Consider the following 27,413-nt stretch of genomic DNA (forward strand, 5'->3'; position numbering starts at 1 on the left):
CTCACTTGCTAGACACAATCCACACCTGCTACCATAGCCAAGCAGTTATATCAGTGGCTAATGGCTAACTGGTTATAGCTGATGGCCACCTACCACACAAGCCAGTACCTTTCCACAGGAGGTCCAGAGCCTAAGAACTGCTCTCTAGGACTCCATCCCTACACTTGTTCAGCAGAGCACACTTACAAACAAGCCTAGAACCCGCTTGGAGGATAACTAAACATGGACCACGCCCCACCAGGCCAGAACTCCCAGAATTCTGCTTTCCACTCCAGAGTTGCCCAAAGCTAAGATGGTGGCAGGGGCGGGGTCAGCGCGGCGGCCTCAGGGCGGGGCCGCGGTGACAAGACGTGGCCGAGGGGCGGTGCCTGGCCGGGGGCGGTACTAGCGCCGCAGCTTTGCGGGGCCGTCGCTCCCTGGGGGCTTTGTCGGTCCGGCCCTTGCGTTCGTTTGGGCCGTTAGGTCGCACACCGGCGTGTCGGAGGCGTCATGAGGTCCCCGGTGCGGGGCAGGTCCCCGGTGCGGGGCGTGTCCCAGGTCGATGGCGAGGAGGTCGCGGACAACACACCCCTCCTGCAGGGCGCCCCGCAGGCGGAAGCCGGTGAGCTGCGGAGCGGTCCAGGGGCTTCGGGCGGCGGCGGTCCCGCAGAGAGTGTGGCCAGAGCACACGCGCCCTGAGCCGATGGGGCCAGAGCTGCTTAGGCCCAGGGGCCCCGGGGCTGCGGGATTGGGAAGTCAGGGCGCCGGGGGACTCGAGAAAGGGGAAAGTATTCAGGGCCCCACATACATCGCACCTGCCCCCGGTGCCCAGAAGCCGCCCCGGGTCCCCGAGGCGGGCGGTGGGAGGCTCGGGTGGGACCTCGGTAAGTGCAGCCCCGTGGGGCCTGGACTGGAGCAGCTGGGCGCCGCCAGCGCTGGGCTCCTGGCGATTTTCGGTGGTGTGGAGCGTGGGACCCTATGCAAGAACGGACGGGGCCAGAATCTGCAAGTCAGTGGGCAAAGAGCCGGGTGGAGCACCGGCTGTAAGAGTGAACTGGGGAGAAACCTGCAAATCGATGGGCAGAGGGCTGGACAGAGCCTCTGGCTCTCCCTGCGTGTCACTGCCAGGTTTCCTCAGCTTCCTGTCCGCCAGCATGTGACCTGGTAGCAACTTGGGTGAGGATGGGACACAGAAAAGGACTGAGGTTGACACTTATGAGTATGCAGAGGACATTATTGCATTACCAGCGAATATCTTGAAATTGTGCAGTAAGAGATTAAAAGTGCTGTACGCTGTCTTCTATGTCGTGCGATTTAAGTCAGGAAATCGTTTGGTTATCCTCAAGATATGGTATGTGTTAAACTCTAAGGTAACTTAGCCAAGGTCTTACAACAAATAGAAAAGGAGGTACTTCACAATGCATCCTCCCTGAATTTGGGGAAATTAAAATATTTTGCCCTTTGATACTTTTGTAATATTAATACTTATTTAAAAATAATTAAAAGTAAACAAATCAGTTTTCATGCATCCTATAGTTTCAAAGATGTGTGCGTGAGAAACAGAGTTGAATTAGAAATTTGACTTTTCCTGACCGAGAACAGCATAGTCCTGTAGTATCTTTTTTATTTAACATTACTAGATGGCAGCAGTAGAGGTGGCAACATTATATTAGGTTGGTGCAAAAGTAATTGCGGTTTTTGCAATTATTTTTAACCTTTTAAACAGCAGTTACTTTTACACCAACCTAATAGCTCCATCTGGCAGCTGGGAGATTATTTTAGTGGAAGGTCATGTAAATACGGTACCGCAGTACAGTTTTACCTGGAAGTTAGACTTAGTTCCATAAACTGATCTTTTTCTGTGGCATATAGTGTTAGATTTCTATAGTCTTCTTCTGTAAAATAATCTAGTATGGAAATATAGAAATAAATGTTATACTATAGAGACTACTATATTCTGTTGCAATTTGGGGGAGTTATCCGAGTATACATGTATAAATGTAGCGCAAATGTTTAACATACAGTTGTCAAGAAAATGCAGATTAAAATCACAATGAGTCATTATACACCCACTATAAGGGCTAAAATTTAAAAGGCTGAAGATACCAAGTGTTGACAAAGATATGGAATAACTAGAACTCTCCTATTTTGCTTATAAGAGTGTAAAATGGTACAACTACTTTGGAAACTGGTTATTTTAAAGTCAAACATACATTAACATAATACAGCAGCTTTATTTATAATAGTAAAAACCTGGAAACAACCTAGCTACCCATCAACAGGTGAATGGATAAACAAATTGTGGTATGTTCATACAATGTGATATTACTTAGTAATAAAAAGAAAATACTGATACACATGTTAAACAATAACCTTTATGGCCAAAAGTTTTTCTGAAAGAGTTTATTGAGCCCTATGCTAGCCAGGAGAAGGACCAGATCCTGGGACATACAGTCTAAACCATCAGTAGCAGGGCTAGACAGAGAGGACAGACATATTTCCGTCCTGGCATTAACAGGGCTCTCTTACACAATGAGTTTGGAGAAGAAAGATATAAGTTGTTTTGAAAGAATTTACATTGGCTATAGATGGGGAAGGATGGAGAAGTGACACAGAGCTAATTTTGGGATAGGCGCATCGTCCATAAGGAAGAAGTGTTTGCTGCTTTTGGATTGGTTGTGAGCAACGGTCGGAAAAGTTCAAGCATAAGCAGGATGAGGTGCCATCTGGTGGTGTGCTACCCCTTTCTAGATAAGAGATGAAATAGCCACCTGGATGTTGGTTCACAGTTTCAACATACATTCAGGACTGTGAGCAGTCTTTTGTTGGGTTCTGCCCGCAGTTGTTCTAACTGATTAACCTCCCTTGTCTCCTCTGGCCTGCTGTAATTTAATTTAGAATTTTCCTCAGACTTTTTCTTTTGTCACATAACACAATTTGGATAAATCTCAAAACCACTGAGCAAAAGAAGCCACAATATTAATGTATGATTCCATCAGTATGAAGTTCTAGAAAAGCAAAACTAACCTGTAATAACAGAAAGCAGATCAATGGTTGCCTGGAAGCTACAGATAGAAAGGAATTGACTGCAGAGAGGCACTAGGGTATTTCTTGGGGTGGTGGAAAAATTCTACATCTTGATTAGAGTGTACAGATGTATACATTTACCAAAATTCAACAAACTGTGCATTTGAAATGGATGCATTTTATTGTATGTAAATTATACTTCAATAAAGTCGATGGAAGAAGAAAAAATTTACTCATAGCATTGCCTTTAAAAAACAATCCCAGCTTGATGCAGGGGTTCAGTGTATAGATCTTAGGCCTGTCCCTCCTGAGTTGAGGTGACTGTCTTCAGTATAGCCCTTCCTCTCTTATTGTTACTCTTGACATACCTACTAGAGAGCAAAAGTGAAGTAAAAATAGCAGCAACACATTTTTTTTTATATTTAAAATATGATAAAGGTTTTAGAGAAGAGGAACCTATGATCATAGGGCATTACATTAGTCAACAGTATTTTAAATTAAGCTGTGTGTGTGGAATGCTGTGAGCAGGAGGACAAGCGAAGAGCATTAGGAGAGAAGAGATGGTAAAGATGGGCATACCTTTATAGGAGGCGCCAGGGGCCTCCTTTTACTCTCTCATGGGTGCGCCCTGTCCTAACTTTAGTAATAATATCTGCCATGTACAATCTAGTAGGAGACATAAGATAACCCTTAGCTATATTTTTAATTAGATTATGTTCTTGTATTCACTTTGCACGTTCAAGAAAGTGTCAGTGTTTAAAAAAAACTTCCCATCCACGTGAGTACATTCAGACCCAGGGAAAGTTCCCAGGACTGAAAATCTACCTCCCTAAGCACAGGACAGGGAAAGATAGAAAATGAGGTTGGCCACTCCAGTCTGGTAATTAATAGAATTTGTTAAGGTAAACTTAAATATGAGGCACGTTTTGGGCGGCTGCAAAACAAAATAGACCCCATGCTGCTTGGCAGATGCCAAAGAATTATATAGAACAAGGCAGGATAGTCACAGTTCCTGGTAAGTGACCAGTCCCAGGTATAAATGTTTCACACATTTAACTGGGTCAGGACAATGGCCTGTTCCAGGAACCAGCATGTAGCAGGAGGCAGAGGAAGGCTGCCGGTTTATATCAACATGAACATCAATTACATCAGACGGTCTGGGGGGTGGGGGAACAAGGGGTACAGTAAGCAATCTCCATTCTGGCCCAGGTCCAGAACCAGCATCCGGCATTGATCATATCGTGGAAGAGTCACTCTGCCACAATCCAGATTTTTTTTTTTTCAAGCTTTGATGCCTAAAGGAGCAAATCTTTAGCAGTCCTTAAAATTTCTCTTTCCATATATACACATATATATATATATATACATATATATATGTATATATACATTTTATTTATCATTTATGTTTGTTTCTGGAACAAACTGATATGAAATTAGCTGTACCTTATCTATGCCTAAATATATAGTTTTGTTTTTCAGGATAAAAAGGCTGATAAAATATGAGTCATAAAATTTTACAGCACTTAAAAGACCTTAGACACTAACTACTATCTGTTGGCACATCATTTTATACACAAATATAAAGGGCCAAAGAAGTTAAGTTCCCAAAGATTGCCTGTAGCCGTATTAAAGACTAACCTCAGAGATCTCCTGGATTTTAGTCCCATCCTCTGTCCTTGGCACAACACTGCCACATTAGTGTTATATTTGAGAAATGCTGTTTGCAAAATGCTTAATCATTTTTACTTGATCCTTCACAAATTTGAAAGTTCCCCACTCCACCATGAATAAGAGGACATGGTTTTAAATTATGCATAGTGTTTCTTTATTGAGAAAGCTATAGTTTCTTTAATGTTGAGAATTAATACCTCTCAGGTTGATACAAGTATAATGGCAGAGTTCTCAGTAACCCTACTATGATTTGCCTCTAAAGCACTCGCTTTTAGTACTTAGCGAGTTGGATTTCAGAGATGCACACCAAATGATGGGGAAAGGTGGCTCCATGCTGATAAACAGTAGGAAGTCTAGAAATTTTCATGCTTTATTTAAGTAGAAAGAAGGGAGGAAATTAAAGAAGAAAGGGCAAAGCTTCCCGTCCCACACATAGAAATTCTTTATTCCTCACACTTTCCACCAGTTGAAGGTTTACTTTTGTATGAATGTGTCTTGTATTCTGTTAAGTGGATTTTCAAAATACTACTTACTGCACTAAACGTGCTCATTCATGTTGGAGAAATCACTGTTAGGGATTCTAAGACGTTTCTTTGCGTTTAAAGGCAGCGTGCCTAATTGCCAATCCCTGCTCCACTAACTAATTAGCTGTGTAAGTTTAGCAATTACCTGATCTCTCATGCCTTCGTTATCTATAAATCAAGGAAGATAATATATCCCATTCATAGGGTTATTGCGAGGATTAAATGAGCTAATAGAAAGTGCTTAGAATAGAGTTTGGCACATTACATCATATGTGTTAGTTACTAATGTTATCATTATATCATCATCATCATCATCACCACCATCAGTGAAGACCCTTTGAATTTTGTATTCCTCAGAGAAGCTGGGCACCACAAAATCAGGGCCCCATTTTTCACTGTCACACCTATAGGAACTTGTGATTGTCTAGCTTAAAATAGTGCACCCTGAGCTTTGTTTTCATTGATTTTGGTTTGGGGTTTGAAGGGGGGGGGATGCCTCTATTATTCTGTTAGGGGTGGTTTACATTCCAGCTTCAGTTACACAAGCATTGAGTTTCACAAATATGCTTTGTGTGTGAAGATAGTCTTAAATATAAGGTATGGTGTGCTGGTAGAGAGTAACCATATTATAGAACACAGGGAAATGGCCTTGGTCATGTTGTGATAACCAATATTAATATTAAAGTAACTGATTCCATTTTAATGGAATTTGGTGTTTTCTGATAAATGGGTATTAATTTGGGAGCTAGGAATCCATAAGGATTTATCAGGAATTAATTACCCATAAGGTAGCGTAAGACCAGTTGAATATTACCCTTTTTAAAAGCAAAACGTATTGGATCCATTTTATATAGGAAGTCTTCCAGTGCAATTCCCTGCCCAAGGAGGTGCGCATGGTCTAGGCCCCACACTCCTCTAGAGGAAGTCGTCATCTTTGCTTAGGTCAGGGCCCCTAGCCGTGGGGTTTTCACCTCAGTCTCAGCGCCTCACGGTTTAGTATTTACTTGCTCCTCACCCAGGCCCACACCTCCCCTCTGGCAAACCCTTCCATCGTGAATAAATGCCCCAGACCCTCAGGTTGTCACCAGTCTTGCCTCACCACCTGCACCTCCTTGCTTTAACAGAAACCTGGCCTTCTGGGCATACCACTTTCACTCCCCACTGCTCTCTTTAGGGGAGATAATTTTCTCTTGCCTTGTATTAATTGATGGGATGCTTCCAGACAATTACCCCTCCACCCTCAATGCCTTGGGCTAAACCACTTTTCTCCTGCATTGTTGTGTCTGTCATCTACCCACTTCCTGGCTCTTTGCTTCATTCATCAAAGGCTTTGCCATCTGACACACCTCCATGTTCTACACACTAATTCCTGCCATTATCTTGAGTGACTTCTCATCTAACACCATGTCCCCTCAGCTCTCTGAACTCCTACATGTCTAATGACTTCTTTCCTTCCCGCCCTCACAGAGCTTTTATATTCTAGTGTCCATTTTCCTAAACCACTAGCCCACTCCATACTTTCTTCTTGGGTCAGAATCACAGTCAAACACTTTATTTTCTTGCCAGTACTCTAACGTTCCTTGCCCTATGCTTTGTCACTACCTCCGTCTCAGTGCGCTATCTCCTTTCCCAGTGCCTACCTCTGAGCACAGGTGTGCAATTCTTCCAGGTCACACACTAGGGTAGATTGCTCCTACCAGTTTTGTATGGGTGTCTACTCACTTGGCAACCCTGTATGTTTCGGAACTTCACACCCCCTCTCTTCAACAACTTCTGATCTTCTTTTCCCAATCTTTAATTTCTCATGAGACATAACCTCAACTCCTAACAAATAACTTCAATTCCTACTATCCAGAAAAAGCAATAATGATAATAATAATAATAATAATAATAATAATAATAATAGGTTGGTGCAAAAGTAATTGTGGTTTAAAAGGTTTAAAACAATTGTGAAAACTGCAATTACTTTTGCACCAACCTAATAAATAACTCACAGTTATTAAAGGCTTATTATGTACTAAGCACTGTTCTAAGCATTTTACATATGCGGACTCAGTTAATCTTTCTAATAACCCTTATATAGACAAAAACACTTCGATTGTTGCCAAGTACATAGTAAGTGCTCAATAAACATTAGCTGTTCCATTTTGTTGTCAAACTTAATACCCACTGTCCCGCTCATAGTTACTAGAGTACAATACGTAGTCCAGCCACGTCAGATCACGTGGAGGTTCCTGCTCTCCCTGTGCTTGCCTATCTCATTTCTATATTTCTGTGCGTACTGCTGTCTTTGCTTGCATTGCTCTTCCTCCTCTAACCTGCTTGGTGACTTTCTGCTCATTGGTGAAGAGTCAGTGCACATGCACTTTCTCCCAGAGGACTTCCCTCCCTCACACACACATACACACACACACTATTTTGACTCTTTTGTCCCTTGTTACATACATATACTATAGCACCTTATCTTATTGGTGTAACTTTCTCCAGAGTCAAAAGGAAAAGAACTTGCTTTTACTGAGTGTCTACTGTACTGCCCTACAGTATCTCATTTAATCCACACAAAATCTAGTGAGGTAGATTATGGTCACCCCATTTTAAAGCTGAGAAACCTGAGAATGAAAACTATTAAGTAACTTCCCCAAAGACACAGCCAGTGAAAATCAGAACTGAGTTTCATTCCCAGGTCTGCTTCACTCTAAAATAGCCTGTGTTCTTTCAGCTACACCCATTCTACATTTCCTAAGTTTAAACCATATTTGAGAAGCTGATGTTTGTTTTCATGGGTGCTCTGTTCGTTATGCAAGCATGATTTTGCTTTGAACTTGATTTCAATGCGGCAGATGCTCAGTGGATATTGTCTTCATCATACAAGCATGCTTTCGTTGGATCAATTCCAAACATTATCCAAATTCACAGGCACATTTTGGTCTATCACCATACGTTTTTAAAATAAAATTTTTCTGACAGATTTGTAATCAACCATTTTTTAAAAGATCGTAACCACTTATTTTTAATATTTCTTAAAACTTAATATTCATATACTTTTCAACATCTATGTTGGTTTTTTATTTTCTGATTATTGACTGTGCCCCAAAAAGTTAAAGTTGCTTGATCCATAACTTTCAAGTAATATCACTAATAATTAGAAATCATTTTACTTACCTTTCTTTCACTTCCCAAGCTTCTATCCCCACATCTTATTCACATGGTGAGATAGATCATAGTCCAAATCAAGCAACATATGGGAGAAACTAATAACATACAATAAAGTAACTGCAAATCAGGATAGAATGGAGTAATAACATTATAAATCAGAGCAGCATAAAATAGTTATTTAGAGGAAAAGAATTACTAATAACCTCATTCTTCCCCCACAGCTAATAAATATGTAGGCAAGGCCTGTCAATTCTGCCTTTAAATTTATCTCAAATCTGCCCATTTCTCTCCACTGTCTCTGCTTTATTTTAGTTTAAGCCACCTTCATCTCTTACCTGGAAAACTGAAATAGTTCCTTAAGTAGTCTCCCTGAGTCTGCACCCCCATCACTATTCACACTTCTCCCCTTTGTAATCTCCACACAGCAACCACAGAAGCTCTTTAAACCATAAATCATTATCTTGTCACACCTCTGCTGAAGTAGACAATGAACTTCCTAAATGTACTTTGGCAAAGCAAACATACATAAATCTGGGTTTTTCTTTCTCCATATTACTCAAAGTAGCACATTCTAATAGCCCAAATTTGGCAAGATCATGAATCCTCATCCTGATTTATGTGTATTAGTCTGACAAAAAGTGCTGATTAAAAAAAAAAAATGTGCTCTCCTATAAAACATGCCTAGCAGTACCCAAATTGTCCCTAACTAGACCACTGCCCATTTGGTTGGAGCAGAAAGCAAATGTGTCTAGATTCAGTTAACAGAGACACTGTGAATGGAGCCTTAGAAATGTAATTCTCACAGGTCTGGATCTAACCATGTCTGTGGTGACGTAATTGTAATAGCTGTACTCCTGATAAAGGATACTAATGAAAAGTTCTCTGTTAAAAGATGTAAATCTTGTCCAGAGGAAAAATGATAGCAGCTGTTTAAGTTTGTTAGGATTTATGGAAAAGTGAGTTGGTTCATAGTATATTAATATGTACCTAAGAATAATTCTGCCCTATTCATTAATACTTCATTGTCAATCAGTCAGTCTGAATCAGTACCAAAACCTTTGTACCAAAATGTATTCTTGGTCAGTGAAAACACCATGATTCCTGAATAGGGGAAAACACACACACACACACACACACACACACACGCACACACAGACACCCCACACCACACCACACCACACACACACACACGTGTAACTTGTCATTACCAAATGAAATAGATACTTATATTTTTCACAGATATTTATCAAACACTCAGTGTTTACCAAACTTAAAGGTGTAAGACCCTGGATTAGTTAATATCTCTTTGTCACTTACCCTTCCTGAATTCCCATTTTCTCACCCATTATGCAACTCAGTAAAAGAAAAAAAGAGAAAGTATGTGCATAAGCCTATGGTGAGAGTTAAAAATAAGCCAAACTCCTCCTCTTGCATGATCCTTCTTTCATTGGTTCCTCCAACCTACTCTGCCTTCCTTTTTTTTTTGTCACTGTGGTACATTCAATTATTTCCCTTTCTGCTATGGGCCCTTTAAGCATGATCAACTGAGCAACTGTCACAGATGCTGCTACTGTCATAGATTCTGCAAATTTCCTTCTGGATTCTTAAATACATTTAGTTTAGAAGAGCCTTAAGTATTAATCATGGCTTCTGACTCAAACCCAGTCTCCAAGGATACTTTTCAAGGTAAGAAATTTATCAAGACTGGGTTCATGCCCTATCCTTGGCAGTAAATTTTTTGTGCTGTGCTACATTTACAATGAGATGGCTACTAATCTGTAGTCAGTAGTATACATGCTATGCTGTAGTGAGTACTCAAGTATATTGTCCATGTTTTATTTTAGTTTTTTAGAAATAGTGATGTCATTAAACTCCCTTACCTACCTTTCTCATATCTTTGCCAGCTGACAGGGATTAGGGATTCCAGTATTGACTCTGGAATGGAAAGCTTTCTAAGCAAAGTTGATAAAGCTATTGCTTTTATGTTTTAAGAAACTGTCATACAGTTGCAGGCTCTCATGTGTGAAATGTTTATCAAAACTACAGATACTGGGAATAAATTCTTTCTGACAAGTGTTTTTAGATATGCTTAATCTGAGAATATTCTCTGGAAGATATTCATGATTCATTCCTTTGTGCACTTCTAAAAAGTAACCTTTTTAGTAATTTAGACAATACCATCTAAGTTAGTCTTTGTAATGAAAGTTTCCCCCCAATCTTTATTTCAGCTCCAGTGTGCTGTTCTGCTCGTTATAACTTAGCGGTGTTGGCCTTTTTTGGTTTCTTCGTTCTCTATGCATTACGTGTGAATCTGAGTGTTGCATTAGTGGATATGGTAGATTCAAATACAACTTTAGCAGATAATAGAACATCCAAGGAGTGTGCAGAGCATTCTGCTTCCAATAAAACTCTTCACAATCAAATGGTAAGTTCTATTTTTAAGCAAACAACTTAATCCTAAAATACATCCAAGTAAAAATATTAAAAGGTCTTTCATCATCCTATAGAAACCACAGACATTTCTTAATGTAAACTCTGAATCACTTTCTTTTGTGTTTTCCCAGGAACTGGCTGGACAGTAACTTATAACTATAGTTATTGCTGCTGTGCTGTAATATGTGTAGTATATGTAATACACTTTGATCTATTTAAAAAGTTATTTGTCAGTTTTGTCTATAAACATTTCATCCTTGAAGAAAATTTGGAAAAACCTGTTTGGCATACCAGTGCAGGGAGTAAGAACAGGCCTCCCAGGTTGTGCCACGTTGTCATGTGAATTATTTTGAGCTGAAGGCAATCAAGATCTGCAGACTCACAAGAAACTCTTACTTCTCCCTTAAAGAATTTAAATTAAGGGTCTTTCCCATAATAAGAGTTATCACCAGAAGTAACTTTTTATAACCTATCTGTAGAGGAAGGCAAATTTCTAATTACTGAACATCTACTCTTCTTACCGCCCTGCAATGACCTCCCTGTCCTCTGAAGCCCAAAGGTGTCTTACCTCATCCTTATCTCAGAGTGCCATACGTACCTCATTTGAAGTTTCTGTCTCTGAACCTGTCTTGTATGTGGGGTTTTCATGTGTATGTGTGTAATTAAATTTGGTTATTTCTCTTGTTAATCTGTCTCATGTAGATTTAATTATTAGACCAGCCAAAAGAACTTTGAGGGTAGAGGAAATTTCTTCCTCCCACACAGTTAGCACTGTGAGCAGGATATCTCACCGGCTGGGCACTGTTCACCCCGAAGCTACTGCAGTAGAAAGATCTTGGGACCTCTAACAGGAGCCAGCAAAAGAAGGTGAGAATTCTTGCCAAGTCAGACTCCCGGATCTCTACCTGCAGAGTTCAGTGGAAGCAAAGTGCTGAGAGTCCTTCTTTTTCCTATTCTAAATTGAGATTAGGAGGAGAAGATACTTGTGAAACTAGTGTCTTGGGCTTAGTGACTCTTGGTTATTTGGTGTGAGTACTCATGGAAAAGGACTGAATGGGTACAGATGAATGAAGATAAGAGGCAATCTGAAGAAAACGAACTATTTTACACACACACACACACACACACACACACACACACAAGAGAGAGACATTTTACAGAAACCTAATGGTAACCACAAAACAAAAATCCAGAGCTGAGACATGAAACAAAAAAAATTGGAAACAGAGAAAAAAAAAATCACAGAAAACCACCAAACTAAAATAGACAGAATCACAAGGCAAAAGAAACAACGGAGAAACAGAACAACCAGAAAACAAAAGATGAAATGGCTGTAGTAAGTCCTCCTATATCAATAATGACTCTAACTGTAAATGGATTTAACTTACTTTTTTTAATCGAAAGGCACAGAGTAATGGGATGAATTAAAAAATAATATCCAGCTACATGTTGCCTATAGTTCTAAAAACTCATAGTTCTAAAAATAAACATAGGCTCAAAGTGAAAGGGTGGAAGATGATACTTCAAGCAAGTGGCATTCAGAGAAAATCAGGTATAGTAGTACTTATATGAGACAAAATATATTTCAAGATAAAAAAGGTAACAAGAGACAAAGATGGACATTTTATAATGTTAAAAGGGACAATTCATCAAGAAGACATAATACTTGCCAACATATATGCACCCAACGTGAAAGTACCAAAATATATAAAGCAATTACTAACAGACCTAAAGGGAAAAACTAACAAAAATACAGTTATAGTAGGGGACCTGAATATCCCATTGACAGCAATGGATAAATCATCTAGATAGAAAGTCAAGGAAATATCGGCTTTAAATGACACGTTAGAGTGAAATGAACTTAACCACTCTTTATAGAACTTTCCATCCCAAAAAAACATGGTTCCAATAAATTTAAGATGATTGAAATCATACCAAGCATATTGTCCAACTGCAATGGTATGAAACTATATTAACTACAAGAAGATAGCTGGAATAACTATAATTATGTGGAGATTAAACAATACGCTGCTGAACAACTGTTTGGTCAAAGAAGAAATAAAAGAGATCAAAAGATACATAGAGACAAATGAAAATGACAACACGACATACCAAAATTTGTGGGATGCAGCAAAAGTGGTGCTAAAAGGGAAGCATTACAGGACTACCTCAAGAAACAAGAAAAATCTCAAACAATCTAACGTTACACCTTAAAGAACTAGAAAGGAAGAACAGACGAAGCCCAGTCAGTAGAAAGAAGGAAATAATAAAAATAGAGCATAATTAAATGAAATAGAAAACAAAAAGATTGAAATATTTATTGTAAAAAGAGCTGGTTCTTTGAAAATTCATAAACCTCTGGCTAGACTCACTAAGGAAAAAAGACTCAAATAAAATCAGAAAGAAGAGAACGTACAACAAGACACCACAGAAGTACAAAGGGTTATACAAAAATATTATGAAAGCCTAAACCTAAAAGAAATGGAAGTCCAAGACCAGATAGCTTCCCTACTTGATCCCTTCAGAATTTGGAAACTGCTAGTGAGTATCCTCATTTTCATGGCAATATTATTATTTGCATAAGTTCAATAGGAATCTATTCTTGTGACAGGACACAATTGGAAACTGGTCATATTACCAAGGCTTTGTCTAGAATGTCATATTTAAGAGAGACATGCATAGACTCAGATATGACCAGACAGCTTTAAGGAATTAAGATTGACTTATGGAAGCCAACATTTCCAATAAAAACCCTTGGAAATATAGGCCTGGTTCCTTGCTTACAGGGTTCCCAACAGCCTTACCAGGTAAGTAAAGAAGGTCACTTCCTGCAGATGTAAGAACCTCAAAATATTTTGGGGACTTCGAGAAGAGAGGAACTTACCCAAATCTATAAGTATTGCAGGCGACTTCTGATGGCAAGTCCTTGCCGTGGCTTCTCTGACCTCGAGAGGCCTTTTAAAGTTAAATCTGTAGATTCCTTATGAAAAAATCCAGCAACACAGATTTAAAAGAGCCTATATGGTTAATTACTATTCTTGCTGAATTTATACAAATAATCAGGCGAACTTTATTGAAACAAGACTATTTTGCAAATAAATCAGTCTTAATTTGGCTATCTTTGGTAAAAATGGCGGTGATTAGAGAGAGAAAAATTTTGTTTCAGTAATACACCTTTGAGGATATTACATTCTAGTGCCATGCATTGTCTTTTGAGGTTTTGTTCAAAAGACAAACTGGACTGGATCCTGAATTTTTTTCAGTTTTTCTCCAATATCTAGTTATGACTCCCCAAACTAACATTTTCAATTTTTCTTCTATCCTGTGACTCAGAACGATTGAGAACTAAAATTTCCCTTTTCCCAAAGCCATGCAAACTAAAGTGGGAGAACTTGATATAAACTTCAGGACAATCATCACAACGACTCATATGTGGACAATCTTCATGCCTGTTGCAGAAAGATCACCAGAGATATTCAAACTACAGACCAGGAAAATCCATCAAATTGTTACTACCTGCCATCACTCCATCTGAATATGCTTCAAGCCAGACATTTAGAATCCTTGACCGCCTGCTTTCAGAACTAAGAAAGTGGAATTATAGTCCCCTCAAATCATTAACCATTGTTTTTCTTTTGTTTCTATAGGGATAGCTCTTATTACTAAATACTTGATTGTTTGCACCATAGTCCTAACTTTGGGAACCCACCTGCATCACCAGCTCCTGAAATGAGATAAAAACTGTTTAACTGAACTGACCTATTTTCAATACTGAGACTGGTTTAATGAGATATGGAATAATCTATCAACCCAACTTGTGGAATGTGAAACTTATCAGGAAGTTTCAAAGGCAGGGCTGAAGGGGTTCAGAGCAGGCCTCCGCAAGATATGCCATATGGGCATGTGAATTATTTTGAGCTGCAGCTTCATGAGAAATTTTTACCTCTCTCTTAATGAATTTAAATTAGGGGCCTTGCCCATAATAAGAGTTATTACCAGAAATAACTTTATGACCTATCTAGGGCAAGGTAAACTTCTAATTACTGAACATCTACTCTTCTTATTATCCTGCAGTGACCTTCCTCCCCTCTGAAGCCCCAAGGTACTTTACCTTTTCCTTAGCAGAAGGTCCTGTATTTCTCATGTATATACCTCATGTTCCCTTCCTGTCTGATTCTCTCGTGTATGTGGAGTTCCCATACACACCTATGTAATTAAATTTGGTTATTTTTATCTCTTTAAATCTGTCTCATGTAGATTTAATTATTTAGACCAGCTGAAAGAACCTAGGTGAGTAGAAGAAAGTTTCTTCCTCCCCCACACCAGAAAATTTGATTGTTTTAGATGCTGCTAAATACTCTTTATGGGACTATTATTTAATAGCTGTTTTCTTATGAGGCTACTGTTCCGGGAGAGCTTAGATAATCTCCACTGCAGGATGAAAAATGAGATCAGGTCAATTTCTTAGGACATTCTTTTCCAAAATTTATACATGCCTAACCTAAGTTATTTAAGTCATTTTGCCTGCCTTGTATTGTAGCGGAATTGATAAGTGTGTGTTTATCATTTGTTCAGAATTGAGTTTTACACACTTTAAATACAATCACATGCCACTTAATGATGGGGATTTGTTCTGAGAAATGCATCATTAGGTGATTTTCTCATTGTGTGAACATCATAAAGAGCACTTACACAAATCTAGATGGTGTAGCCTGCTACCCACCTAGGCTATATGGTATTGCTCTGTAGGGGAGAAAAAATAATTTTCCCTCTACCTTTCTGGGTTCTTGGCTAGACATCCTTGTTATAAAATATAGATTAACAAGAGAAAAACAAAAGAAATTTTAATAATTTTATTTTAATATTTTAATAATTTATAATAATATTATAATAAATGTATAATTGTTATTAATAATTATATAATTAATAATTATTATAATATTTTAATAATTTTAAACTTCTTATATACATGGGAAAGACCCACGGAAACAGTAATTTGCCAAAATGGCTGAAGCCAACACCTTAAATACCATCTTCAGCTGAAGACAAAAGATGTTGGGAGTCAGGGAAGTCAGTTATTTTTCCATTCACTTCTAGAAACTGCCTGTCTGTGTCATGGTGACTCACCTACCTTGTGGAAAGTTTTTGTTTTTGCCAGTCTGAAAGGGAAAGCCCAGTACAGAGGGGTATGGTTGTTATGGAGAGTAAACAAGGGCAAGGTTGTGACCGAGATTTAAGTCGCTGTCTTCTGCATTAATTAGTTTCTAGCGATAAAGTCATCCCCCCTTCCAGGTATAGAGACGGAGATACTGTTACAAAAGGAGACATCCCTTACAAATCTGAATGTGTTTTACAAAGGGTAACTTCTACTTTGTTTTCAGAACTTCTGCCATGTCTACTGTTTCTTAAAATTAACCAGACTGAAATAATGCTTATGCCAAGTAGACATATTTTAGGATGACAAATTCCATTCCCTTGCAGCTCCTACACTACAAACCTGTACAGCATGTTACTATACTAAATACGTTAGGCAATTATAACACAATGTTAAGTGTTTGTATAATGTTTTGCACTACAATGTCCCTAGGCAATAGGAATTTTCAGCTCCTTTATAATTTTATAGGACCACTGTCCTATATGTGGTCCAGTATTGACTGAAATGGCATTATGTGTCCCGTGACTATATTTTATTTTGCTTATCACACAAGGAGACAGTACAGGGAGCAAAGCCTGGTGTCTTTTTATATGAGTATATGTATTTTCATCCATTTTCAGTGCTCACAAAGAAGCCAGATCACACTTGAGCGAGTCTGCTCTGCTATTTACAAACGAGCATTTAAGCAGGGAAGAGGTTTTCTGCCCAAGTAAGCACATGTGCAAAATAATGACTTATCAAAAAATCTTTACATTTGACTTGACTAATGTTGTTAAATACATATTTGGGTACACATCACCCACTTTCCCCACTGCAACCTACTTGTATGACATATAACTGCTAGACAGTTCATAAAGTCCTAGAAGTCTACAGCTAAGCTACAAATTGGTGCCAGAAACAAGGATAATTCAGAGTTTGCTTTACATCTTTCCCATTGGGAAGTGCTTTTGTTGAGCAAGCTACTTATTTTCATCTGCCTTACTAAAAAGAAATGCTGGAATGGTTCTTGACACATTGGCTCAGTTATACAGCTATGTGTATTAAAAATGTCAGATATTCAAATCAATCACTAATTCTTCATTATTACCTTACTATGTGCTCCTACTAATTAAAAGACATTTCCTGTTCACATGAAGTTTGTGGCTTGGTTTAAATTCTTACTCTTTTTTATTGTTCTATATGCTTGTTCAAGTGCTGGTGTGAAATGAGAAGATATTAATGATCTATATTTATGCATACTAATACCCACCTTTAAATGAACACTTAATGTGTGTCGTCAGGACTTATTTTATGTGCCTTTTTCATTAATCTTCCCAGATGATAAATCCAGTAAGGAATAGACCTAGCCTTGAACTCAGGCCTCGCTCTAAAGCCTAGCTCAGCCATTACAGTATCCTAGTTAATATCTTTCTGGATTAAGTCTGTGCCTCTTTTTTGAGCCTTCTTGCTCAGGGTCATTACAAAGTCTCTGCAACTAGTTCTGTAGTCTAGTTTCATAAAATAGCAAGCTTCTTGAAGTTTATGACTTTCAATGATTTCCCTTTCACTTCTAGAAACTACATGTCTGTATCCTGGTGACTTGGAAAGTTTGTGTGTTCTTCAGTCTAAAACAGTGGTTCAAAATGATATTTATTTGTACTTACATGCCAATAAGATACAGGAGCTGTTTAATCAAGGTCTTAAAAGGTTGGTGTTTTTTTTTTTTTCCCCTCCTATTCTTTATAGGGCAAAAGGTACCAATGGGATGCAGAAACTCAAGGATGGATTCTCGGTTCTTTTTTTTATGGCTACATCATCACCCAAATTCCTGGAGGATACATTGCCAGCAAAGTCGGGGGTAAACTGCTGCTAGGTTTTGGGATCCTTGGCACCTCTATCTTCACCCTGTTTACTCCCATTGCTGCAGATTTCGGAGTGGGAGCTCTCATTGTACTCAGAGCGCTGGAAGGACTAGGAGAGGTAACTTTTTCCTCTTTTCTGTTTTTCTTCAAAGATTGACATTGGAAGATAATATGGATTTTTTAATGAGAAAAATGATTAACTAGAAAATAACCTGAGTAGATTCTGTCTGTGGTCAATAAGGTCTTGAGTAGGAGCACCCTGAAATTGAAAGCGTTACCCAAAGAGCAGACAAAACATTTTTTAGGGGACACAGTACAGCTCCCCCTACTCTCTTTTACTTTAGTTGATAAGAAATTAAACCATTATTAAAACAATGAAGATGGACCATCCGTACCTCCTGAACTTTGCCACAGTTTATCTCTGTTGCATCATTGATGGTACAGATCTAAAAGACATTTTACACAATAGACTGATGAATTACCTATTTTTACTTTTAAATTTGTTGCTATTCATAGATCTTCCTCTTTATCATTTGTTCTTTTTCTGGTCCTCTAGAGACAAATTATTTATTATTTTATATAACTATCTTTCTTTGGTTCTATGATTCTTCTGGCCTTTCTGTTGCTTTTAGAATTGTTGTTAATTTTTATGTCTTTTTCCCCCCTCTCCTCCTAAGATTTTTATCACTTTTGAAATTTTTAATTCCTTATCTTTCCTTTCCACTTCTCTTTTGCATTTCATCACATGTACCTCCATCTTTAAGTAATGATCTCTTTTCGTTTCTAACTTTGAACTTCTACCCATGAAACCGAGGCATAGACTTAGTTTGCTCTCTCTTCACATTTCTTTAACCCAGCAAGATAGTAGCCTCCAGGTTTGGTGTGGAGCATGAAGATTATTTTAGGTAGCAGTGTATTACGGTATCGTGGAAACACACTAACTGAGTCATAAAAGCAGAGTTTGAATAATAGCTTCACTGTATCTAACGGTGAAACCTCAAGTAAGTCCTAATCTCTAGGCCTCAATTCCATCATTTTTTAAAATTGGGACTAAAATAGCTGCCCCATCCTCAGTCACAGCTCAAATTGGATAATGATTGCTAGAATACTTTGGAAATCGCCAAGTGCTATTTAAATTGAAGCTCCGATCATTCATCTGAACATTCTTATTTTGTCCTTATCAAATAGAGGCGTACTAAATAAACCCCTCTTGACTACAAAATAAAAATTACCCCTGTATTATCTGGTTTCTCTTCTCCTTACCTAAGTAAATTATATTTAATTGTAGCATATTTTCTCTGATCCAGATATTGAATCTTCTTCCTGAATGTATTCCCGTATCTTAAGTTCCTGTCTATGCCATTAATTTAGCATTATAGTATATCAATTGTATTATTACTGCTAGCTCATGTGATTGTTTTATTTCTAAATAGAATTTAAGCTGTGTTTATTCTTAGGATCTTTTTCTTTATTCCTTCAATATGTACATTTGTTCTTTTCTGGTCCTCTAGAGACAAATGTACATTGCCTCGTCCATAAACTCAGGTCAGCATCTTTCATCCCTACCATGTTTCCCTCAAAATAAGACCTAGCCAGACTAATGCGTCTTTTGGAGCAAAAATTAATATAAGACCCAGTATTATATTATATTATGTTATATTATATTATATTATATTATATTATATTATATTATATTATATTATATTATTATATTATATTAAAGACCAGGTCTTATAGTAAAATAAGACCAGGTCTTATATTAATTTTTGCTCCAAAAGACACGTTAGAGCTGATTGTCCGATTAGGTCTTATTTTCGGGGAACACTGTAGCACCTGATTCACCATAAATATACCTACATTATCCCTAGGGTTTTATAGTAAAGTTTCCCATAACATAATCACTGTGGATGTTTTCGAACGCCTTGAGCTTTATTTTATAATGACTCCCCCTATGGATGCTCCATGATACAGATTCTTACTGATTTAGAATGCTGCCTAAATCATTTTTATCTTCTACTGGTATTTCTTTCTTTCTTCTTTTTTGTTTTGAAAGTATTAGCAGAAAAGTAAAAAGTATTAAAGCATGTATTCTTCTCTCCATTAATAATAGCACTAGTTACCATTTGTCTTTACAACAAACATGACAAATAGGGAGTATTATCTTTGTTTTACAGATAAATAAACTGAAATTCAGTGAGATTAATGGGTCTTTCTGAGGCTACGCAGTTAGTGAGTGGCCTGGTAGAGCTGTGAATCCACTCCTCTCAATCTTCCAAAACCTATTCCCTCCACTCTCCAGCCTCCATTGTTCCATTGCCTCTAATATCAGTAATTGGCATGGACGAGGCTAGTTATCACAAGGAAAAAAAAACAACTATAAACACTGGAATTCATCTCTTTTTTTGTTGGACCATGTTTCCTGTCGATTAAGGTTATTTATTTTGTTCCATTATCCCAAAGTATTATTAGCTTAGTATTTTTTAAAGTTATATATTGGTAACATTCCCATTTCATTCAGGCCACTAATAACGTGAATGAGTAAAATTAACTTTGGGAGAGATCCCTTTATGTCATAATTCAGTATATTCTTTTAGATTTATTATAACCCTTACCTTGTAGTCCTCAAACCAGTTGACAGAATCCACAAATCTTTGTTCAGAATTTGAAAGTACTTCATTATAAGGTGTTTTTACTTAACACTGTAAAGACATCTCACTTCATGGAATGTGATTATAGTTTGATTCTTATCCAGAAATTTCTCTTGCAACAAAATACTCGACTGAATTTAAAACATTAACAAAACTACTTTATATTTCATTAGAAATATCCTTTTCCCCTCTTTAGGGTGTTACGTTTCCAGCCATGCATGCCATGTGGTCTTCATGGGCACCCCCTCTTGAAAGAAGCAAGCTTCTTAGCATTTCATATGCAGGTAAGATAACTATTTTTATTAAAAATTTTGCTATAATTTGTTATGTACATATCAACCTTGGAGAAAAAGTGTCAGCACACCAGAATCATGCAATGTCAGATAACTGCTTTGGGGAAAATTAAGTTTTGGGGTTATAACTTTATTATTAATTGTTTTCTTTGGCTCACTGTATATAGCAGTGTGATTTAATTGACTAATGTCATTTTCTTCATCTGTCATCATTTGTTTTAAAACATTGCCTTTTCAGATGTTGGTATTGAGAATGCTGTGTTTTTTTTAAAAAGTCCAGTGGCTGGAAAATTGAACACGTCCCTAAACTGTGATTTCTAATTTTATCATCTAATGCCCATATCATGACTCTCAACCCATTTCTTTATATATCTTTTTTCTATGCATTGATTTGCCATCATTTTGATCTATAGGTGAAATAGTGTGAGCTTTATATGAGTTATAATTTTACCAGATCACCTTTTGACCTGACTACTTTGAAATACAGTGGTTGAGAAAGACCTCTCTGTGGTGACTTTTAAGCTAAACTCTGAAGGATAAGAATGGACCAGTCATGCAAACAGCAGAAAGAAGAGCATCCCAGCCAATCAGAATAGCATGTACAAGAGCAGCATGTCTCAGGCAGGAAATACTTCCGGGTTCAAAGAAATGAAAAACCACTGTGGTTGGCTAGGACGTAATGAAAAAGGGGGATAATGGCCAGATTATATCAGGTTTTACAGACCACAGGAAGGAATGGGGATTTTTTTTTTTTTCTCAAAATGTAATAGGAAGACATCACAGGTTTTTAATCAAGAGAGAGACATGACCCAATTTATATTTTAAGAAGATGATTCTTGCAGCTGTGTACAGATTGACTCGAGAAATCTGATAAGTTCAAGAACAAGTACTATCTATCTGTGGTTCCCCTTTACCAGTTAAATAAAGTCTAAATTTTAACTAGTAGTCAGCATTCTTCACTATTTGATTCAGCTAGCCTAGTCCCTGGCACATACTACCTGGCATGGGGTAGATATTCAGTTACTATTCAACTTATATTTCAGCCTTTATCTCCTATTCCTTTCCTGCACCCAAATGAAGTTCCCAAACCCACTCTCTGTTTTTCTAGTTCCACTCCTTTGTTCATCCTGTTACAGCTCCCTCTGTTATCTTCATTCTTACCTTGTTTCAATGGAACTAAATCTTACCCATCTTTTCAAAGTCTGTTGCTGCTTCTTACATCTTTTCCTGACAATCAGACAGAGATAATCTGTCCCATATTGTTCTGTGACATTTAACACTTTCTAACATGTAATAATTCTTTTTTTATATTTATCCTATATAAGACAAAAACTTGAGGCAAGAAACAATGTCTGATTATTTTGGCACCCACTGTACCTACTAAGATGTCTTACGTTTGGTGGTTAAAATAGATTTTATTATTTATTTACAATTATTTGTAATATATTTTGGGCAAATTATATTATGAGAAGCTTCATTCTTATTTCATCAAATATGCTGCAGTAGGTCCTATTTATCAGCCTCAGACACCACCTTTGCACCTTTCCCCAGATACCTGGTTTCTAACATATGTGGCATTTACTATCTCATATCATAATAGGACTTACATTGACTGATGCCCTAGCTCATCAATAGTACATAGATGTAACTAATGTAACTATGTATTAACATATATATAATATGCACATTTTATATATTGTGGGTTTTCTAACAAATGATTCCTTAAGAGAATGGATTATTTATATTCATAGGTGACTAATTCAGCTCCTGTAGGATTTGAATGGTTCTTTCTCTTCTCCATTATCTGTTACCTATCTTCTTGAAGCAGTAGACCTGTCGCCTCTTTGTTCATCTCTCTCCAGAGTTTACAAAGTCTTTGTTGTTGTTCTAGGAGCACAGCTTGGGACAGTAATTTCTCTTCCTCTATCTGGAATAATTTGCTTCTATATGAATTGGACTTATGTCTTCTACCTTTTTGGTAAGTTTATTGAAAAATTTAACCTAAATTATAATGTAACAAATCCAAAATGTAATAGTAGTCTCATAATTGGTTAAAATATATATTCCAACTCACGAAAGTAATCATTTCCTAAACCACAAAACTCTAAAACACTTACTGATAACCTTTTTCCAAGTTGATATGGTTAAATAATCTAGCTGTTATTTGGAATATTTCTCAATAGAAACTGCTGTTGAATCCAGGACTTAAATGCTATATTTACTATCAAAACTTACTCTGTTGGACATGATAAAAATTTATATTTTGAACATTTTCTCCTCAAATAAAGTAGGACAGATACTTTCACTGGTAGTTTTAATCTTTTATTTTTTATTTTTGTTTAGTCCCAGGGCCTTTCATTTCTCAATCTCATTAGCTTGATGATACATGTTTTTAATAAATTAGATTGCCATGAAAACATATCATGCACGAAATCTATCCACAATCAAAACAAAAAAACAAATCAATAAACAATAACAGATGCCTGTGGAAATACTAGATTGTGAAAACTTATACTTTAAAAGGTTTGTCTGATATACCCTGATAGGCAGCCATATGGCTAAATGTTGTTCTCTTCAAAATTTATAGGAAATAATACAGATAGCAATTATCCCATTAAAGAATTATGAGAGGAATTTGAAATGAAAACTAAACTGAAAGCAATTTTACATTGAGTTTAGAGTTACATAATATTTTCAAGACATATAAAAATTGTTGTTGGTGGAGTCTAATTTTATTTAACTGTGTTATTTTTCTATTTTAAGGTATAGTTGGAATCATTTGGTTTGCTTTATGGATCTGGTTAGTTAGTGATTCACCAGAAACTCATAAGTCAATCTCCCAGAGTGAAAAGGAATACATTCTTTCATCATTAAAAAATCAGGTATGGACTTTGGCATATTTTAAACATAATTTCAGAAACTTTTTTTCTTCAGAATTAAGATACCAATTTTTAATAGCTATTTGTATTGTGTATGCTCTAGGCAAAGTAGACCAGGCAAATGAAATAAATGTGCAAAGTATTGGTTTGTTTTATCTGAGAAATTCTCTTTCTAGATTAAATCTGTGAAAATTACTTTTTTAAGTCGTTTTAAACCTTCTAGAGTAATGATTATCAAGTGAGTCTTAAGTTTGTCTTTCCTTCTTACTTAGTAGAAAATAAAATGTGCTATTTATGAAAGGAATCTCATAGCTACATTCTGAATGTTAGTTAGAAAACTACCATGTTTCATCAAAAATAAGACCTCGCCAAACAATCAGCTCTAATGTGTCTTTTGAGCAAAAATTAATATAAGACCCAGTATTATATTATATTATACCTGGTCTTATAGTAAAATAAGACCGGGTCTTATATTAATTTTTGCTCCAAAAGATGCATTAGAGCTGATTGTCCAGATAGGTCTTATTTTCGGGGAAACATGGTAGTGTGTTTTCATCTGTAATTTAAATGACATGATTTAATAAGGACAGCATATCTATTATGATACACAGTAACATAATATCACATATACTTGTTTGCTCATCTACAGTAGATCTTGCGAAACACATTTATATCTTATTAAAGCTAGATTTGTATCACTTTATCAAGCACAATAGCAAGTCAGAAATAAAAGTCCATCATAATTTAATATAGTAAATTCTCAAGCCAAACAAAATATTTGCCAGGGGGTGGGAAGGGGTAAGAGAAGAATATGAAAACATTAGGAAACATTAAAATATATACAGTCTTTTCTTTAGCATTCTTAATGGCTTTGTAGTCACTTTATTAATTTAAGAACATAAAATATTTCATTGAATACTTTTTCTGCCCATTAGGTTATTATTATTGATATTTTTAATTTGTATAGGTAGTATAGCCAAGCAGTACTGAAACATTTATTCATTCACATTTCTTTTAAGTTTTTAAATTTTGCTCCAAATGTCTTTACAAACTGCTGAACTTTAAGAAGTATGGCATCTCTTGATCTTTGCCAAAAATCAGCAAAAACTTTTACGAAATCAGCAGTGTAATAAAGAAAGTTACTTTGCGATCTTAGTGTCCTCCACGTGTTAACCAAATGAATCACCTACCTTTTCCCCTTAAAGAACGGATAAAAAGAATTTACTGCATTGAAAATTATTCTCTGAAAACATGTCTTGCTACATAAAACTTGCTATGTTTTGTTATTTTTCTCAGCGTTGATGGTCAACAGCTAGCTTCTTCCAATACTTTATTTTTATTATTGTTTTTACGGACTTAAGAAACTTTTTAGTTTGTCTAGATTTTTTTAGAGCTTTCTCTTCCTTTATGTATGTCTAAATCTGTCCATTATCTAAACCTAAGATTAATTTGTTTTTTAATATACTTCAGCAAGTAGAATATTCAGAAGCAAAAAGAGTTAGGAGGATTAAGTTTCATAGAGTCCCAAACTGCATTCTTAAATCAGATGATGTTATAGTTGAAAATGTCATAATAATGATGTTACATGAAGCCCCACCTTTAAATCTTAGATCCAAGAGATATGTGTCATCTGTTGTACTTCATTCATGTTTAAACATTTTTAAGAACTTACTATGTCCCAGATTATCAAAACTTCAATTGATATTTATAGGCTGTGAAAATACTCCAATACACCTAAATTTGCTTCATTTTTGCTTCATTTGTACAAACAAGATTATGCCTGAATACTGGCAAAAAGCTACAAAAGCTATTATCAGAGCCATACATTCTTCTAAAACACCACTGTCAATAAATGTAAGTACATATAGCAGGAATCATAAAATTATTACATATTTCATGCTAAAGCTTTTATTTCCAGGAAGGGGGGATACATTATTCAGAATATACTTAGCTTTCAGAGATCAGGTACAGTTAAGCTCATGCCTTTCAACACAGAAGTGTGATTTTTACTTCCTTGTTGGTTTCAAAGCCATATAAAAGGAGCTATGTTGCAAATCTCTTTAAACTCTAAAATCTCTAAATTAGTCTTGTCCTTCCTCTTTGCTCTGAGCTTTTCAAGCAATGGGGGTAGATGGGGCGGTTGCAGACTTCTTTAATTTCTACAGTAGTGGGTCCTTGATTTTGAAATCCCCTGGGTATCTTTTTAAAATACTGTCCCCTACCTTGTATTCACTCTCGACCTGGTTTAGTTGGTGTGAGGGGTGACCTAGGCCTCAGGGTTTTTTAAGCTCCCCAAGTAATTCTAAACATACAGCGAAGTTTGGGAACGATTGCTCTATATAATCACCAGTGAAGCCTTTTAAAATATACGACTCGGTCTTACACACTCGGAGGTTTTTGTTATTGATTCAGTAGATCTAGGGTACAGGACAGCCATCTGTAATTTTTGAGTGGCAAAGATGATTCTGAAGCATAGCCAGAATTAAGAACCATTGCTGTATAAGAATAAGTGTTTCCTCTCCTTCTCTTCCCCTGTATCTTCTACATCTTTAATACACAGTGGAGAGCACAAGAGTATAGCTACCAAGTCAAATAAAATATACCTGAAAAAAGTCTGCAAGAAGGTTAATACTGGTTCTTCCTCTTTTTGAAATAACAGTGTACCCAGGAAACAGAAACATAGATTATTCTAGCTTTTGAGATAAAAACTGCAGAGCCTCAGTATATAAGAAATGTAATAATGTGATCCCAAGATCCATGGTCTCCAAGTTTTCTTGATCATGCGTTTATAAAATGGTGGGATGCTATTTGAATATATATGTATTTATTTAGTCATAGGTTATCTACATGTACTAGTGTACTTTTGTACTCATGAAAGATAAAAATAGACTTTTCAGACGGTGAATAAGATGAAATAAACAGTACATATATAAATTTAAATTTTTAATAGGAAAAACCTTTTTATCACTTAAAAATTAGTAATAATAATGTTATTTATGGGAGCAATGTGTTGGAATATGTTGCATTGATGAGCCTGCCATTATTTTGCTTGCTGAGGTGGCTGACAACTTATATGAGGAAAATGTCAGCTCTACTATTTTCTTAGTGTTCGCTTCTGCTTACATTATTAGAATTCTCTTCTATTGACTCTCTATAAGAATCTTTTGAATACACTGTCAGTTTGTCTTCATTAAAACTGGCTAATAAAATCCATAAATTCTACTTTAAAAGGCAGGTATAAACTGTAATATGCTGTAATACACTGAGGGCAAACAACAAGTGAGGACTCCATTAACCCCTTTGAATTGGGGAGATCATATGATATGTGATTATCTGTGTCAATCAATTTTAACCAAGAGCTGCAAGGCAAATAAAAGCTTTCTTTGGGGGTCTTTTTAGTAATTACCAATCTAGGAGACAGATTTGTGTAGAAACCCAACTGTGTTTCAAGGGGGAAAGAAAGGGACAGAAGTTATAAAGACAGAAAAAGGGGACTTCCATACGGGTTATATATGTTGCTTTTAAAGAGCAGTGATTGGTGCTGGCAAGCAGATTTACTCTATGCTATATGTGATTAATTGCTTATATCTGTTGCTAAAATTGTGAAAATTTTATATTTTAATAGAGAGTTTAGTGATGCAGTCAGTTCTAGTTGCTGTATTAGAATGTAGCTGTTTGGCTTAGCTCAGTTCACAAGTAGTCTCACGTGGAGGTGATGTATTATTATTAACTTACCCTCCAAGCTCCATTTTAGATTGCTCTTCTGGCAGTATCAGCCCATTTTGCTGTTTTTCTTTTACATCTAAC

General features: G+C 36.7%; 1 protein-coding gene across 6 annotated transcripts in view; it reads left to right on the forward strand.

The window, feature by feature from the left end:
- Positions 1-342: 342 nt before the first annotated feature.
- SLC17A5 (solute carrier family 17 member 5) overlaps positions 343-27,413 on the forward strand; it is a 59,807-nt gene continuing 32,736 nt past the window's right edge. For 5 of the 6 annotated variants that reach the window (XM_081044996.1, XM_081044997.1, XM_081044995.1 and 2 more), the window contains exons 1-6: positions 351-601; positions 10,586-10,782; positions 17,671-17,904; positions 20,631-20,718; positions 22,619-22,705; positions 23,491-23,609. In XM_081044996.1, coding sequence (XP_080901122.1) covers positions 490-601; positions 10,586-10,782; positions 17,671-17,904; positions 20,631-20,718; positions 22,619-22,705; positions 23,491-23,609 — 837 coding nt within the window. In that variant the 5' untranslated portion in view covers positions 351-489. Of the gene's footprint in view, positions 602-10,585; positions 10,783-17,670; positions 17,905-20,630; positions 20,719-22,618; positions 22,706-23,490; positions 23,610-27,413 lie in introns of all 6 variants that reach the window. The other variant, XM_081044999.1, reaches the window with a different exon arrangement.

This window comes from Rhinolophus hipposideros (genome assembly GCF_964194185.1).
Source record: "Rhinolophus hipposideros genome assembly, chromosome: 3".
NCBI lineage: Eukaryota > Metazoa > Chordata > Mammalia > Chiroptera > Rhinolophidae > Rhinolophus > Rhinolophus hipposideros.